This window comes from Zophobas morio, unplaced genomic scaffold (assembly GCF_036711695.1).
Source record: "Zophobas morio isolate AGI-343-1 ecotype UQ-CSIRO unplaced genomic scaffold, CSIRO_AGI_Zmor_V1 ptg000206l, whole genome shotgun sequence".
Classification (NCBI taxonomy): domain Eukaryota; kingdom Metazoa; phylum Arthropoda; class Insecta; order Coleoptera; family Tenebrionidae; genus Zophobas; species Zophobas morio.
Genome location: NW_026972310.1, coordinates 126314 through 142979, shown reverse-complemented (window position 1 = coordinate 142979; position 16666 = coordinate 126314). Strand labels below are relative to the sequence as shown.

The window sequence follows — 16666 nt, the reverse complement described above, 5'->3', positions numbered from 1 at the left end:
CAAATGTAAAGAGCAGAACAGAATTAAACCGTTGAATGACTTTAGAGAATTAAAAGAATTATTGACGAGAAAATGCGGTCCCGGGGTGGAAATTCTTCGTTTGTGCATCAATCAAGCTAGATTAGGTTGGCCCTAACTTACGAGGACCAGGCAAAAGGCGTCTTCTTTGTTATCAACGTGAATGCAGTACTAACCACGTGTCTTTCACTCAACTAGCTTCAAGCCTTCACAACTTGCAAATTTCGCTGCTAACTATAAAAACAAAGATCCAGTAATTCAGAGCTATTTTGATTCTTATATTTTTTGTTTACACTTCCAAGAGTTTATGAATTGTATCAATATTGCTAACATGGATTCAATGATAATGTTTAGATTTTTTCAAATAACTTATAATTGTACTCTATTCAGTAATAACGCGGAAGAATTTAATCATTAAACAAGAGTTATAAATAGATATAAAAAAGCTTATTAGAAGTCTCGGACTCTAGTAATTTGCGGTACAAAAAGATTAAAAAATCCCTGCATTCCTTACCTACACAATAGCTTGCTACTTTAAAAAAGGCAACAAGTAAGTTTTTTTCTTCTACACTAATCCGCTTTTTTAAGCTTTTGAATAATTAACTGATGGCCTTCTTGTGCCAAATTAATACTCCCTGGCTTAAAATAATTCAAGATATAGGCTGACAGTATAGTATAAATTGTCTTTTTTATTAATCAACATGAAAATCATAATAATTTAACTTTAGAAACCTCTTCAAAGCAATTCTGAATTAGAGGATCACTCTATTTCATGGGAAGGACGTCTAATTCTTTAATAAAGGCAAGAGCAACTTATAAATAACCTTTAAACTTTTGAAGTGTGTCACCGCACTCCGTTCCATTTCCGCAATCTACAATATTATAGTGATTCAGTTTTTCTTTAAAAAAATATACAAAACCAGCTCTGTAAGTTCTGCCTTCCGTACACTTGCCTCTAATTCAGCAATACTTTTAAGGCGATCTTCAATTATACTTGCGGTATCTACAAAAACAAAAATATTATATAAAAAGTCAAGTTAGAAAAAATAATTAAAGGTGAGTTTTCCAAAAAGTAAACTAAAACCGTTGACCATTTTTCTGTATTTGTATTCGGCCTTTAAAGCAGCGACGTCCAACTCAATCTCTTTAAGAAGTTCAACAACTTTTGGATATTGTTGCTGCTCTTTACAGTTTGCTATTTTTTTTTCAAAAAAGGCAATTTTGTTTCTTCTCACAGCAGCAAATTCTTCAATTCTTGTCTTATAAGAAATTCGTAAAAAAATTAATATTTAAAGCTTTGTGGTAATGTCTACGTCAAGATCTTTTTTAAGAAAAGCGTAAAGTGGTCCCCCTATCTTTTTATAAGCTGTTATGCAAAAGATAGTAAAGGCGATGAGAAGCGCATTTTCAGAGTTATCAAGTATGAAAATTTCTTCAGCAATTGCTTTCATACAAATAAAATAATTAGTCTTGTACTAAATGACGCAGATACATTAAAATTTGAAGAGGTACCATAAAACGCGAGACTGACACCGAGAACTACACCTCCTGTTTTACCAACCGAAGGATCCAAGAATTCGGGGCGTTGAAGAACTTCGGGAGTTCCTAACAAAATGTTATTTTAAATTTTAAAGTATAATAAGTCAACTTTTTATATTAAATTAAATTTACTTTATAATCTTAGTGAACTGCTTACCGCAAGATGAGGCTCTGTAAAACCTGAAAGTAAAGGGAAAAACACTTTTTCGAACTATGTTAGACGCTTTATTCAAGCCTTAGCAAGTATTTGTCATATAAAAAATAAGAATTATTTTTAATAAAGATTATTGAAGGAATAACAAATAACTCAGGAATTTTTTTTTAAGGATGGTGACCTTTAAAAAAGCGACCGTACCGAACTGGCGAAAACATTTTCTAAGTTTCAAACACACTTACTTTTGAATAAGGCTAATATACTGAGGGTTACTCGTACGAGGGAAACGGTAAACAGCAAATATGTAAACCCATCATACTAACCGAAATGAGAGTGCTATCTTTTTAGCTCAAGTGGTTAAGACCTTTGACGCGCAAGCTCCAAAACCACAGCTCTTTTTTACTGTCTTTTCTGGTTGCATATCTAATCTTGCCCTTACAACTTCTAATACATTATAAGCACTCGCTGAAACCCTGGTATTTACTACAAACATTAACCCTTTGATTGGCGCAAATATATATATAAGTTTTGAGAATTGTAGGATTGAACGAGTATAAACGTGCCTGATCTATGAGCAGCGAATGTAATGTAAACCTTTGTGGAGACCCTTTGTTGAGATCTACCATGGTAAAATTATGAATTATATAAAAACTTTCCACCAAACCCACAATTTACAAAACTGCTATATCCTCCTGAGACCTACTGTCCATTAAAATAAACATTCAGTTTATAATTTATTGCGAGAGCTAATAAATGACTGGTTAAAATAATATTTTATTTTTTTGACTTGGCAATCGAAAATTCTTGGAATTTGTTTCGAAGTGACCGCCTAAAATTTCGTGAAAAACACAAAAGATTTAAGCATCTTTTCGATTTTAAAACGCGAAATCGCAGAATAGGAAACGCAAAACGATGAAGAGGTGAAGTATGAAATTGGTACACCTGGCACTGTTTATCTGAGGGTTACTTTTCGTCAGCAAACGATTTCGATCCGCCCCAACTTTACCAGAGAACAACAATGCAGTTATGAGCAAAAGAAAACACCTGCCACTGCTGAAGTCCGAAGCTTAAAAACCCTGTGAGGTGCCCAAATTCCAGGTGCCAGAAGAAAGTTAAGTCATGTAAAAAATGCAATAAGTTTTTTTGCACTAAGGCTAACACAACTGTTTCTATGACTTTTATAAATTAAGTTAACAAGGATCTGTAATCCACCAAAATAACCTTTTTTTTTGCAAAAAAATGGTATATAAAAATTTGAAAAAATTAAGATGCGTTTAAAAGCCTATTTACATCTACAATCCACAAAAAAGCTTATAATATACTTTTTTTTTAATTTCGGATCTCAAAAAAAATATACGTACTTACCAGTTAAGGGTAAAAACTAATAAGAAAAAAAAATAAAAGTGGATAAATTTAGAAAAAATATAAAATATTTTAAAATTAAAGAAAATATAAAATAAAACAAAAAGAACTTTAAGACTAATAGTTGTTTGTGTTTTTTTTGTTTTAACACTGGCACACCACCTTCAAATCCTAGACTAGGGGCCACCTGAAGAACAGCCTACTAGGCCTTCCCAACTTTATATCTTTTAAAATATAAGTAAAAGACGCATTTTAAAGATTTTTACTATTATAATTAGATCCTCAAAACAATATTCTGATAAAGTTTTAGAGGCTCATATTTCTTAAATTTCAACTATAAGGATCTATTAAAGGTAATTTGTCGTCTCTACAGTGCAAGTTAATAAATATTTTATAAACTGTATGGATGTCAGCTATGTGCGTTTAACTAAATTAACTTTAGTCGGATGCTTGTCTAATTAAAAGTTAAATTTGAAGATTGCGTTACACACCATGTGGAAACCAATGATATCATTTATAAGCATGTTTATATGCGCGTGCGCGCAAGCAGCGTTTAAAGCACCCCCTATCTTATATTAATATTAGGTTAAATTGTAATAACTCCGTGAAGACGGGGTTTAGAACTACAATGGATTTGCTGTTATACCGAAAAATATGTGCCGGCATCAGATATGGATGTAGAAGAGCTGAACTGTTTAAGAAGCTAAAGCAATACTTTTTCAAACACAAATGGGTGGCTTTTAGAGAAGCAAATAAACGATGAAAACTTAAGAGAGGCAATGAAAATTTAGCCTATAAGCAAGCCTAAGTTTTAAAGGAGAAATAGTGGTAACTATGATATCGCTAGGATTTACGCCTATTTTAAAATAACGTTGAGTTTTTTGGAGCTGCACAACTAGGACAGGTGTGATAGTAGATATATATCTTTTGAGATAACACAGCTTATAAAAAAGATAGGGCAGTAGTAAGCAATTTAATGATAGTAGATATATAGGTATAATAAGCTGAATATAGTAGTAATTGCAATTATAAAAAAAAAAGTTGTAGAAATAGCCCTTATTTTAGTAATGCTGCTAATAAGAATAGTAATAGAATTTATGATGTTGCTAGAGATTATAGTAACGTGTGTATAATAAAGTATAAAAAATTATGGTTGGAAAAAATGTAAAACCGAACCATTCAATGGTTCACTCAGCTATATAAAGATAGATACCCATTTATTGACATGGAACCCTCTTAAGACCGCGCCGGATGGAAAAGGACGCCAATAAATGAAGTTAAAAAGAAAGAGGAGGGATACTCGATTGAACGGGCGGAAGGTGTGATAGAAGGGGTTGCACAATTTGTTAGATCCTGGTTCCAATTTTAGTTTTATTAAGAAAATCCCTTTACAAGATTGGTCATAAAAGTTGACTTATTTATCAAAAGATAAGTTTTCTGTATTTGGAGGGAGGACTATATTTCCTAAGTTGTCGTGCCGGTTAATTTGTCATTAGATAGCGTTTTTCGAGGTGAAATGTAAAACGTTGTGGATCATCCACTATAAACAGGACTGGACATACTTCTTGAAAAAAATCATTATGAAATATATTTGTTTCGTATTGTTATTCTTAATAAAAGAAATTGTTATGGAAAACACTGTATAGAGGAAGAAAGCAAGGAAAGATCTCTTTAGTTAAAAGGGCAGATGATCTAGTGATGGCCAATTTTAATAATGTGGAAAGGATTGACGGCCAAATGAGCTTGAGATGCGAAAGAATTATAAACAGTGTTAAAATTTTGGCCAGAAGGATATACAATTTAAGGTGGAACCCGAAGTTAAAATTGTTATGAATTTGGTACTTTTGCAAGTCTATATTAAAGAAAACTCTTCGCCGATCCGGTCTAAATCGAAATTAACGATAAAATAAAGGTCAAGGTAAATGCGGGAGTTCGAGAAACTATTAATAGCGGAATTTTATTAGAATATCCAATAAATCATGGAATCATATGCAAGTTGTGGTAAGAAGTCTAGTTTTAAAGGTGCTAACCCAGAAAAAATTCAGCAAAAACCAGAGAAATATTTTGGTATATGTGGTGCCTTATAAGGGTATAATGACAGGTGTGTAAACAAAAGATACCAGGCACCGAATGAGAGGAATATATCAAAATTTCGATAAAAGGTCAAAAGATATTTAGCACCTTAGCTAATGGTAAAGGATACATCCAGCATCAAAAATATTTTGCTTTTACTATGGCGGACGGAAGAGAGTGCATTGAACTAAACTCCCTTTTAGTTATGTTAATGCACTTTTCATAAACCAGAGAAGCATGAATTTTATAACTGTTGGCCTTATAGACGCACACACGTTTACGATGACTATTGTTTGGTGACTGGCAATTTTAATGTGGGGCATTATAGAAGTTTGTGTGACATAACTAAGAGATATAAAAACTTTAAGAATAAAATTAGACTTGAGAGTGTTGTTCGTCAAGTTCTTCAGTAAAATGGTTAGGAAGAGAGATCATAAATGAAGGTGTAAGAATGAGTGAAGATAAAGTACAGGCGTTTAATATATGTCGAGACAGGAAAATAAGGAGTTGATAAGCTTTATTCAAGCACTGAATAGCTAAATTTAAATGGAATAGCCAGCAAGAGCCTGCATAGAACGCCATATTTTGGTTTTTAAAAAGAAGGTTGCGCGTGGAGCATGTACACAGTGATTGTTGAGTTAATTTTGTAAACTGATGCAAGTGTTGTCTGTGGGTACCCGGGGGGGAGGGGGGTAATTTAATTTCAAAGGTATGATGGACGATTTTATCAAATCTATATTTAACGGTGCCAGAAAAAGTATGATATCACCGATGTAAAAGCGATAGCCTTAGCAAGGTGTTGAACAAACTTATGGAATGCATTTAACTTCCTAGCAAGTCATTAGTTATGGAAACTGACCACTAGAGCCTTTTCCATATCTTTCGGGAGGAGCACATTGCCACTATCGTGAGAGGCAAGAGAATTAATTGTGTTAAATTTACTATGAGTAAATTTACTGGTTTTTAAAAACGGGAAAAAACAATGTTATTACCCATTTAAATATCTCGCTTACCCGCTGAAGAGGTCATGTTAAACATACGTACAGTAGGCGGAAGTGTTACTTAGGAACTTATAAATATAGATTCAAAAGGTAAAAATATACATCAAGAGTAGTTTCATTTAGTAAAAAAGAAGTTACAAGAGGTGATAAAGGATAAGGGTTTTAAAAAGCTAGTAGATAAGGTTGTCGATGGTTGCGAACTCTGTCAAAGTACAGGCCTCCAACTAACAATGATTTCTAAAAAACCGCTAGAACACTTCATTAGAATAATGGTAATACCTTCATCCACAGAGGGCCAGGATAGTTTTTTAATTATAGTTGATAGATAGACTCGTTATGGTTGGGCCAAAGCATTACAAAAAGTAAAAGCACAATTAATTATAAAATATTTTAAAAAAGTCTTTGAAGGCAAATACCAACACGGATTGATAACTTTAGATGGTCAATTTGTCATTAAAAGTAAAGATTTTAAAAGTATTTTATTAACACTGATTACCATCAGTCTTACGGTCTGTGTGAACGGACAATTAAAACAATTAAAAAAGCTTAAATGACATCTGGTTATAAAAGAGAAATAGAAAGGACTACTATATAAAATTATTACATCTATAGACAGCATACTACCTACTTTGTTTGGAGTCAACCCGTTGTTTATGATGTTTACAGAAGAATTGTAAAAAGAGAGTATTTAAACATTGGGAGATGTCCGCAAAGAACGCTATGACATTATTCGATAATATTAAGAAATTATAAGTGGACCTGGAAGACAAAACCAAAGCTGCTTGAAAAGGTTATGAAAAGACAATAAGAAAAGAGTCGTCAATAATGATAATTTTATCGTAGGCAGTTAAGTGTATATTAAATTTTCGAAAGCAAATTAAAAATTTCAAAGCTGGAAGGGCCCCGCTGGATTGTTGGAGATTTTTTATGATGAAATAATTAGAATATAGAGGAAAATAATTACTAGTACTTAAACAAAAGGTTAAAAGAAAAGATAACAAACCTAAACTATGTTTGAGCTCTTTTTGTTAATAAATTATCTATGAGTTGGGCTTTATTATTATTATAAGCTTCCTCATTTTAAAACTGGTTATATTTTCTCTTTATTAGTAGTAAGTTTTAGTTAGCTTAATAACTATTCCTGTCTTCTACTATTTGCATCACATATGTCTGTTCTGTACTTTGTGCTTTACTACTTTTTATGTTTAGATTCTGTATAATTTTTATTATAAAGTTTATAATATGTTTGTCTGGTTAATTGTTGTTTAGTTAGCATTATGTTTTTTTATATGTAATTAGTTTTTTATTACATTGAAGTTTACTACGTGGGTTATTATCAGTAGGTCTTGCTTCGTTATTATGAATTTTAAAACCAGTTATACTTGTTATTTATTGTACACTTTCTTTAATTGATAAGAATGTTTTATATAGACATATACTTTTAAAAAAGATTTATAATAAGATGTTAATATTATTGTTTAAATATATGCTTATAGAGGAATAGAAAGTGTACGTTATAGTAATAATTATAAGATAGAAAGAAGATACGCTATCTTCAAAATTGTTTTTGTTTTATATTTTTTTCTTAAAAAATTCTATGCATTAATTAATTATTGGTTATATTAATCCCTTATATGTATATAAGTTTAGATTGAGATATATTTAATGTAGTTTGTATTAGAGAAATTGCTTTCTTAAGTCTTTATCGCTTTTAAAGTTTAAGTATCGACAGAAACGTCGTTGCACGTGATCCTCCTTCGTGCAAAATTGTTTCAATCTTTATACGAAAATTTCAGGAACACTCCATCATAGGTGGTTTTTATTAAAGCGTTTGAGTGACTATAAAGGATAGCTTATTTAGAAACTAATTTTAAAAGTGCGTAAACTTTCAATCGATAGAGAGGAATGATATATAATCTCTTTTAGATCAAGGCAAGCCTTATACTGAGCTCAAAAAGAATGTGTTGTTCAGTAAGACCACAGCATCCCGAATCAAAGCTCAATATGATTCAAAATTGTTCTTCCAACGAACCTGGGCGCCCACTGATCTTGAAAAATTGGGATTTTAGCTCGACTTGTACGACAAGTGACAATGGGTGCAATTGAATCTGGTCAGAAAGCTTCAAAAATCATAGAAACAAGGTTAGATAGACCAGTTTCAAAATCGGCCTTATCGATAGCATTGCATTTTGCTGATCTCCATGGGTAAAAAAGTGTTAATTAAACCCACTTTGACACACCGTCACAAGCGACTAAGATTTGAGTTTGCGAAGAAGTACAAAAATTAGCCTATTTCCGACTGGGGAAAAGTGTTTTTTTTCGGACGAAACCAAGATCAATCGGTATGATTCAGATGATATTAAGTGATGTTGGAAGCGATCCGGCGATAATCGAATACTTGAACACCAGGTGGTGCAAACGTATAAACATGGGGGGTAGGATTAATTATGATTTGGTCCTGTATAACATCTAAGAGGGCTGGATCTTTGGAAAAAGGTAAAAGGGAGCATCACCACAAGCACGTATTAACATTATTAAGAATGACCTACCCAGAACCTGCGATTGGTATTGCCGTAGGCTTGGTGAAATGGTTTTTCAGAAGGATAACGCCTCAATTACAGTCGTTCCAACTGCTAGATTGCCTTGCAATCTCCTAATCTCAACCCATAGAGCATGCATGGGGGGCCTTAAAGGAAAAATTGGGATCGTACGAATCAGCGTCTGCTAACTTGGACGAGCTTTAGACATGTGCACAATCAGAATAGAAAATGGAAAAATATTAAACCGGATCAATGCTACAATCTGGTTGCCAGTATGCCAAAGAGGACACAAGCAATGATTCTGAAAAGGGAGCTATACTAATTATTACAACCTCGTTTATTAAATTAAATTTTTCCTACCTGCATAATTTTTTTTTGTAATCTTTTAACTTTGGAAGCGCATCTTCTCGAATATTAAACCCACTTAAGATCAACTATTAACAAAATGTAGCTAAAACATAGGAGTTTACTGTGTATAAATTTTAAAGTAATTCATTTAAGTTATTGATATGTTATTCTATATTAAATGAAGAAATGTAAAATATTGAAACAATTTTTCGCGATAGTTGTATAAATCAAGATAGAAGATGGTGCAATCGACTAGCAGATAGGTACAGACGCAATAAGGGTATCCCCTGATACCAAGGGCTTGTTTTGGTTCCAAATTGCAAACAGGTTTATACTTCAATTTAGAGGATAGCCACTTCCATGAAATGGGATCTAATTCGAGAAATAACCTATCTTCACTTGGCATTCGATCCATGCGCTAGTATTACATATTTGAACCGTTGTGCGGTATGTAAATTAGCTATAATTGGGTTATTTTCACATAACTTTTAATATTAATTATTACCAATATTACTGCCATTATTATTGTCATTTAGCTTAAGTTCATCCACTTCGTCCGCTGCATCATAATTAGGGTAGAGGACTTAACTATATGATACTTTAATAAAGGAACTCGCTATTCATGATTTTGTGCTTTTAAAAACACTATGTAATAGTTACCAGTTGAGCCTATTAGAATAAAGAAAAGTACACTCTCTTTCTCTCGTATTTAGAACTGTAGTGGCCTTTATACTATATATATCATTTGGTGAGTTTCCACCCTGTATTGCTTGGATGGTTAATGATAAAAGTGACACTGCATAGGGCGTCTAGCCGAAAGATACCTGGGCAATTTAAATTGTGTGAGCTTACAGCGCGTCATGTTAACATATTGTCTAGAAGCTTTTCTCACTTAACACTTATTGATGTGTGCCTTTAGGGTCCCTAAACCATTAAGACCTTCGAGCGTTTAATTATTTTTAATATTTAGAACTTTTAAGCCTTAATTTCATTTATGACAGCAGATGCTGCAGCCTGATTAATTTCCTATTCATTGTATATATGTAGTTTCTTATGTTATTTAAAAATGAAGCGGTCATTTCTATTTAGCTTTAACAAAAATTACAGTTAAGTGCATCCATTTTGCATCCATGCCAATTATTACATAATTGTTTCTATCGTAAGAAGTTAATCCCATTGTAGTGTGTCTACATAGAGCAGTTGGCCATAGAGCTTGAGACAAATGTGTTATTGACAGTTTTTTTATTTTACAGGTCTGACACATTTCACATTCCTTTTAAACTTATTTTTATAGCAGATTTCATATTACAAAACAAATGCTTTACCTTCAAGTTAATTTTACTAAAGTTTAATATTTATTATTAAATATTATAGGTAATAACTAAATTACGAAAAAAAATCTATAAAGTAACGAAACATGGCTAATACCAAAAAAGATGCAAAAATTTCAACAAGTTTATAGGCATTGGCACTAAAACAGATTTAAAGAAGACTATGTAGCTACACCAACTCATAATCTGTACATGAATGAAAATCTACCTCTGCTATTTTCAAATGCCCTTCGCGCTAGTTCCATCGTTAAATCTTCAGCGCTTCTTATCTCGAAAAGTAGGCAATTCAATATTTTTGATTAAATTGCTTTGCACTACACTTGAAATATCTTTGCCTCGAACAAGCGCTTTGTACCTCAACATTCTGTCTCGCATACTTAGTAAATTCACGGATGTTTGACTTTATTGTCGTGAGTTTTTAACACTATTTTATAACACTAATTAATTTCCGGTGTTTAAGAAGAGACGTACTTGGCCAACATTAGGTACAACACCAAAGCACTAGTCCCCCCAAAAATTAATAAGAAACATCTTTACATAATCTTTCACTTAAAAAGATATTTTTTCTTTGTTGTATGTATAGTTACGCTACGTTTGAAATATTTTAAAAGCTTTAAGTAATCCTGTTTTTTTACCCTCTATTTTTCCTTAAGCTTTATCTTTATAGTGATTCTACGAAAATATAGCCCTATAACCGATAACGCTATAATGCCTACCCGATTCAAGCCTTAAATAATGTTAAGCAGTTCCATTAAACCAATATTAAAAGAGATTATGCGGGAAGAGTCTCAGCAATGGTATATAGGTCTTTACCAAAAGCCTTACCCTTTTAAAGTTGTTTACCCTCACACTTGGTACAAATCAAACTAGTGACTAATTAACCCTTTAACGGGCAAAACTTTGGGGCCTTAAATAGATTTGTTTTTTCCTGCGAAATCCCTTCTTATGTTGAACTCTACTTCTGAGTCCAATATTTGTTTTCAAAATTTGATTCTATGATAATATATCTATAATGTTTACTGGTAAGAATATTTGCTACACCTATTTTGTGCATATAATATCACATAAAAAAAATCAATTTGTATTCTATAAAAGCCATACAACTGCAAAAAATTAGAACATTTATTTTTTAAAAGTATAGGTATACATACTCGTCCAATATAAGAAGTCCGCGTAACACAAGCTCAACTTAACGTTCACTGGTAGCTAAATTTACCACTTTTTTATGTTTTGCTGGTTGCTTCCTAATTCGTTAGAGCATGGCACTCCAACTTACCAGAGATTGTTTCGAAAACCGAGCCTGTCGTTTAGGGTCAGTTTCCATAGACCTACTCTTACGAATTGAACCTAGGCGACAAGTGGTAAACATAGTAACCTGTAACCTAGAAGGGGTCAAAGATATAAAAGTAAGATCCTTACTGAAGACGGAACAGCGTTCACACGCCCGTCCTGGGTTAACATAGTAACCCCTATAAGGGGTCGAAGATATAAAAACGAGATTCTTAACTAAAGGGGGAACAGCGGTTAACACGCTCGTCCTGGGAACCACACCGAAAGTAGGCTGGTTTATATACATTTGGAAGGATCTCATTTGATTTGGTATTCGCACGTGCCTTTATCTGGTAGCTGCAGTTTATATTGATATCAATACCCACCCTAACTGCACAAAAAAATAATGAAAAGCGACGGTCAAAATTAGCGCCATCTATCTACCGTGATTTAATTGGTTACTATTTTTGTTATTTTTTTCATTACTTCAAGGGGGGTCTATATAGTTCGCATTGAGCTCTCGCTTAAAACTTTAGTTCTTTAAGGTGCTGCGCATGAGTTGTGGGGTGGCAGTGCGCCGTATAAACCGTATGATAGAGGTTATATTTTAGTAAATGTCATATTAATCTTTTAAGCTGTGTTATTACTTTAATTTACCTCTAAAAATTACACAGGTAAGATGTTTATAATTTATTTGTTTTAGTTTCCCCTCTTTCGAATATCTAACCTTGCAAGTGTATGTTTACCCTTAAGAAATATTAACTCTCAAACATTTCAAAGATTTTTAGGTTTAAAATAATTTTATTTAGTTAAAAGCTTTAAGTTACAAGTTCATTTAACTGCATCTGCATCCATATGTTATTGACTTACGGGAACGCAATTCATTGTCTTACTAGATCGAGCAAAGTCCTTTAAAGTAAATTCTGAGGGTAAGCGAGATAAAGAAGTAAATAACCGTTGTTATTGCTTTGTTAACTGTTAAAAGTTACTTGTTTTACTAACGGTTAGGCCTCCCATTGCTCTAAAAACAAAAAATCCAAGCGTAAATTTTAACCGTTTTTCGCTTGTACTACCTTTTATTATAATTATCAATTGAACAGAAAAATTGAAAAGGGTAGCGGTTAGTCCGTATCAAATCTATGTAGCTAGCAATTTCCAAAAGCTCTACAAGTCCGGGTTGAGGCCTAAAGAAGCTATAATGCAAGTTGCGCGAAAGTGGAACGCATTGCTCGACTGCGAAAGAAAAGTTTTTTACAAGCAATACTGTCTGCCCTTTAAGTTATTTTAACTTTATTGCCAAGGTTTTTCAAGAGAAATCAGAAAAGTTAAAAAGCTTACTTGGTGAGTTTTTTTTTAAAGCTTACTCACTGTGCTTATTACCTGCGCTTAAACAGTTGATAAAATAAAAAACCCGGTAGCCTACAGTCTCTTCCTTAAAGAGCGCTACGGTGGTTTGGAGGAGAAGCTGCCCCTCCCTATTGCCAGTCCCAAATTCTCTTCCGAGTGGTGGGCCCTTGCTGAGGACGTTAAGGAGGTCGTCCTTTTGACTCTGCCACGCTGAGGCCTCTCATACTTTTAAATTATTCCGGCTAGAAATACGTTGAAAAGGCTAACCGAATGAAATCCAACGTAAAAGGTGGGCTATAACAGTTTCTTTGCGCTTTTCTGTAGCTCACAGTGAAATTAATAGACCTAATCAAAAAGAAACCGGCTGGCTTTGATTTGTTCTTAGAGCAGCACGATTGGGGGGAAAATACAGTTAAGGCAGTAAATCATCTCATTCAACTGTGGAATCTACTACCCGGCGAAAAGAAGGAGGTGATCCGCTGCTTAAAAAAATCATATTTTAATAACAACCAACGAAATAGGAGTACAAGAAGCAAAGCTCCAGCTAGTGAAGACATCTTTTGCTCAACAGAGTGCCGGGCGTTTATGATTATTAGCCACAATTTGCCTATAAAAAAGAATTTCCTATTGATCTTGGGTTAAGTGATCCAGTTTTGTGTTTTTAGAAAAGATGCTTCAAGCAGAATTCGTAGACGATATAAGACACGCTAATAGACGGTACCACCTTGTAATAGTTGGGAACAAGGCCCCGGTATAGCCCAGCCAGTCCCTCTGTACAGGAGCGTTAGACGTATTGAAACATTTGTTAAGCTACTGCCAGCCAACCTTCACGGGCTATGGTGAGTACCGCGTTGAGGGTTCCTTTATACTCAAAAGGTAGATCGCAGAAGATCCCTCTAACCTGCATTCTCCGCCGCACCAGATCCAAAGGATAAGCCACTAATACCGCATAACTAATTCTACTTTTCACAAACATCAAAAGCTTGGGCGTACCAGTCTGAGCAACTGCGCCCGCCGCCGCGCCACACAGTAGGCGAATTGGCACAGGAAGCGCGTCGCTTCCAGCGACGCAGTAGTAGCTTTGAAACAGATTTTTAAGTGACTCATAGACAGAAAAGTTGAGGGCCACGTACGGGGAAATGCCCTTATTTCAAAAGCTGTTAGCAGAAGAGGGGGCAAAATAAAATTTAAAGTTGATGTAAAATCTATGCGGTACGGCGCCCCGATCGCACGCTGCCTTACTGTGCACTTACCAGAAGAGTGGGTGCCAGACCTCGGAAAAGTGCCGTAGATAAGACTCCGCCTTCTTCTGCTATAATAGTGCGACCGCAGTGGATGATACCTAAACGATAAATACGAGAGTATTAAAAAAAGAAAAAATACCCAAGTGTAAATATTATAAATTTAATAGACTATAATACTGCGTCATTTCTAATCATTTATGCCTTATATAAACAAAAGTGTTGGTTCAAATAAGAAGCATTTAGGAAAACTTTTTACTTAAAATCGTTTTTGTGTGCGGTTAATAAAACTGAAGAACGTGCCTAGTTACTTTTGTAAAAAAAAAAAAAAGGCTTATAATATATATAATTCTACAGTCTGCACTGCTTAAACACTACTTTTAACTGAACCAACAACGAATGCAGGGATGTCCTTCTATAAAAAGTAGCTTGTTGCTTTTACTGATCTCACACAAATGGACCGTAAGCATGCTACAAATACCACTAAATATGTGATATTTAGAATATTGAGTCCTGGTTATCTCTATTAAGGTATGTGCGCTCTTAGTAAACCTAGCTAAAGCCTTCGAAATGAGTAAGATACAAAGGTTGCTGCTCAGTATCTTGGTGTGATATGAAAGATTTTTTAAAAGGAAAGCAGAAAGGTTAACTTGATTCTTTTAAAAACGGCTGTGCGTAGTCTTAAAAGGAAGCAAACTCTTAGACTTGGCGAAAGAGTTCAAGTAATGTTTGCTAGCTCAATAGATTTCATGGTAAAATAATCACTCCTCATTTCAAAGTTGTCTTAGGAATACCTTTATAAGTTTGGCCGCTCTGTCTCTGCACGGACAAGCGTGTGCGAATTAGATCCAGCGGATAGGTAAGGGTGGCAGAAGTGACTCCTGCAAAAACCCCAGCAAGTAAGCTAAAATATGCTTTACTTTCATATTCGTTTTCACAAAATATCTAGGATAAAAATAGAGTTTACAAAAATGTGGAGGTAGTATAAAAAAAGTATATACCCGAAAATATATTTTTTTTAAAAGTAAAGCAAGGTTCTTACTCTTTTAAACTGCTCATAAGATGCAAATTGAACAGCTGTGCAAGGGAGTATTCTAATAACATTAGCTCCGTTACCTTGCAGAAAAAGCTATAAATAAACAGCATGTCTTGCAAAAAATAGAGAGCGCACAGTGTTCTTAACACTATAATTGCACAATAAAGTAGCGCCATAAGTACCTTTAAAAAAACCTTCAAATCCTTCTAACTTGTATATTGCACTTAAACAAGAGAATACCGAGGAATACTCTCCTTTAACCTAATAAAACTTATTATAGTCAATAACAGCAATAGTTCTGTTATATAACATTTAAAAAAAAAACTGTAACGTGTGTAAATATAATAAAAACGAAAACTAACGTTTACACCTGAAATATAATTTTTGTTCTTTCTAATGGAGAGACAATAGTCCTAGAGACGGCCCCAGCAATGGCACCAGCGGTAAGGTATTTTATGGTGATCCGTAAGTCCGACTCCTCCTTATACTCTGTTAATAAAAAAAATGAAATACAGAATTAAGTTACAACTATATTGCAGCTACCCATTGTAGACAATCAATTTATATTAACTAACAATATTGGGCAGCCCGGGTACTGAGAAAACAAAAATACAATTAGGTCCCAACAGTTAACGGATTGTAGTGGTTCCAATAGTAAAGGTTAACTGTATAAATTTCCAGGTAGACATGCCAACCCTCAGTAAGCCCATGGCGTGATATGTCAATTGGTAGATCAATTTTAACCGTGTTGTTGAACATACTGAAAACTATCAGCTGTTTAACTATAGCAAAGAGCCTTTAAAAATTAAATGTACGTATTAAATTGTGGTTAAATTAGCGTCGGAAAAGCAGCAGTTCCATTATCGTATTCCCGAAGCACTCTTCGCTAAAGGTAACCAGCAGTTTAGTTTGTCACACTAAACAGTAACTCGCTATCCCCAACGATTTGTAAGTTAAGCAGCAGAGATAATTTACATTATTAGCCTGAATGCATTAACTTAAATTAGTTTGTTGCTGTCGCCACCACAGCTTATAGCGTCACAGTGAACCTTTAAATATAAAAAGCCCCTTGCTTTTCACTGTGGTAATTGCAAACTCTAATTACCAATACCAGTCAAAAAGAAACATTTGAAAGCCCTTCAGAGCCTGAAACAGTAAAGCAGTTAGTATCCGCATTAGGACAACCCTTGGGTAGTAGTCGACCTGCGAAAGCATGTAGCACACGCAAAGGGTAGAGGGCAGGGTTGGGGTAAAATACCTTCCGCTAATAAGTTTTCAGATATGTCTGTGCAATGCCCACACGCGCTCTGAAGACGCAGTTATCAGAAAAGATCGGAACGTAGTGTAAGGGTCAGGCGGGTGACTGGATTTGGCAATTTGTATAGCAAGCCTTCGTGCCAAACTCGC

At 34.2% G+C, this 16666-nt stretch overlaps 3 protein-coding genes across 5 annotated transcripts; 1 reads left to right on the top strand and 2 right to left on the bottom strand.

Moving 5' to 3' along the window:
• Nucleotides 1-689: 689 nt before the first annotated feature.
• LOC135146039 (uncharacterized) lies at nucleotides 690-2070 on the bottom strand. 2 transcript variants are annotated; one of them, XR_010283657.1, is made up of 8 exons: nucleotides 1893-2070; nucleotides 1715-1792; nucleotides 1531-1623; nucleotides 1332-1462; nucleotides 1110-1277; nucleotides 939-1021; nucleotides 843-890; nucleotides 690-783 (listed from the first exon to the last, which is right to left on the bottom strand). XR_010283657.1 is itself a non-coding variant. In XM_064078191.1 (8 exons), exons 1-8 carry the CDS (start codon nucleotides 1927-1929, stop codon nucleotides 727-729), a joined length of 702 nt encoding a protein of 233 aa, XP_063934261.1. In that variant the 5' UTR covers nucleotides 1930-2070; the 3' UTR covers nucleotides 690-726. The 2 variants fall into 2 exon arrangements, 1 of the variants encoding a protein (XP_063934261.1); XM_064078191.1 differs by having other exon boundaries at nucleotides 1103-1277.
• A 10088-nt stretch (nucleotides 2071-12158) lies between these two features.
• LOC135146032 (uncharacterized) lies at nucleotides 12159-13613 on the top strand. 2 transcript variants are annotated; one of them, XM_064078178.1, is made up of 10 exons: nucleotides 12159-12234; nucleotides 12339-12423; nucleotides 12532-12581; nucleotides 12644-12677; nucleotides 12736-12881; nucleotides 12937-12976; nucleotides 13075-13169; nucleotides 13229-13271; nucleotides 13326-13453; nucleotides 13504-13613. In XM_064078178.1, exons 1-10 carry the CDS (start codon nucleotides 12190-12192, stop codon nucleotides 13528-13530), a joined length of 693 nt encoding a protein of 230 aa, XP_063934248.1. In that variant the 5' UTR covers nucleotides 12159-12189; the 3' UTR covers nucleotides 13531-13613. The 2 variants fall into 2 exon arrangements, with proteins under 2 accessions (XP_063934248.1, XP_063934247.1); XM_064078177.1 differs by having other exon boundaries at nucleotides 13030-13169.
• On the bottom strand, nucleotides 13565-15571 carry LOC135146048 (mitochondrial substrate carrier family protein B-like). Its single transcript, XM_064078204.1, has 8 exons — nucleotides 15551-15571; nucleotides 15442-15520; nucleotides 15266-15339; nucleotides 15018-15168; nucleotides 14236-14324; nucleotides 13976-14126; nucleotides 13808-13921; nucleotides 13565-13753 (listed from the first exon to the last, which is right to left on the bottom strand). The coding sequence occupies exons 1-8, from the start codon at nucleotides 15569-15571 to the stop codon at nucleotides 13644-13646; spliced, it is 789 nt and encodes a 262-aa protein (XP_063934274.1). The 3' UTR covers nucleotides 13565-13643.
• Between the last annotated feature and the right edge of the window lie 1095 nt (nucleotides 15572-16666).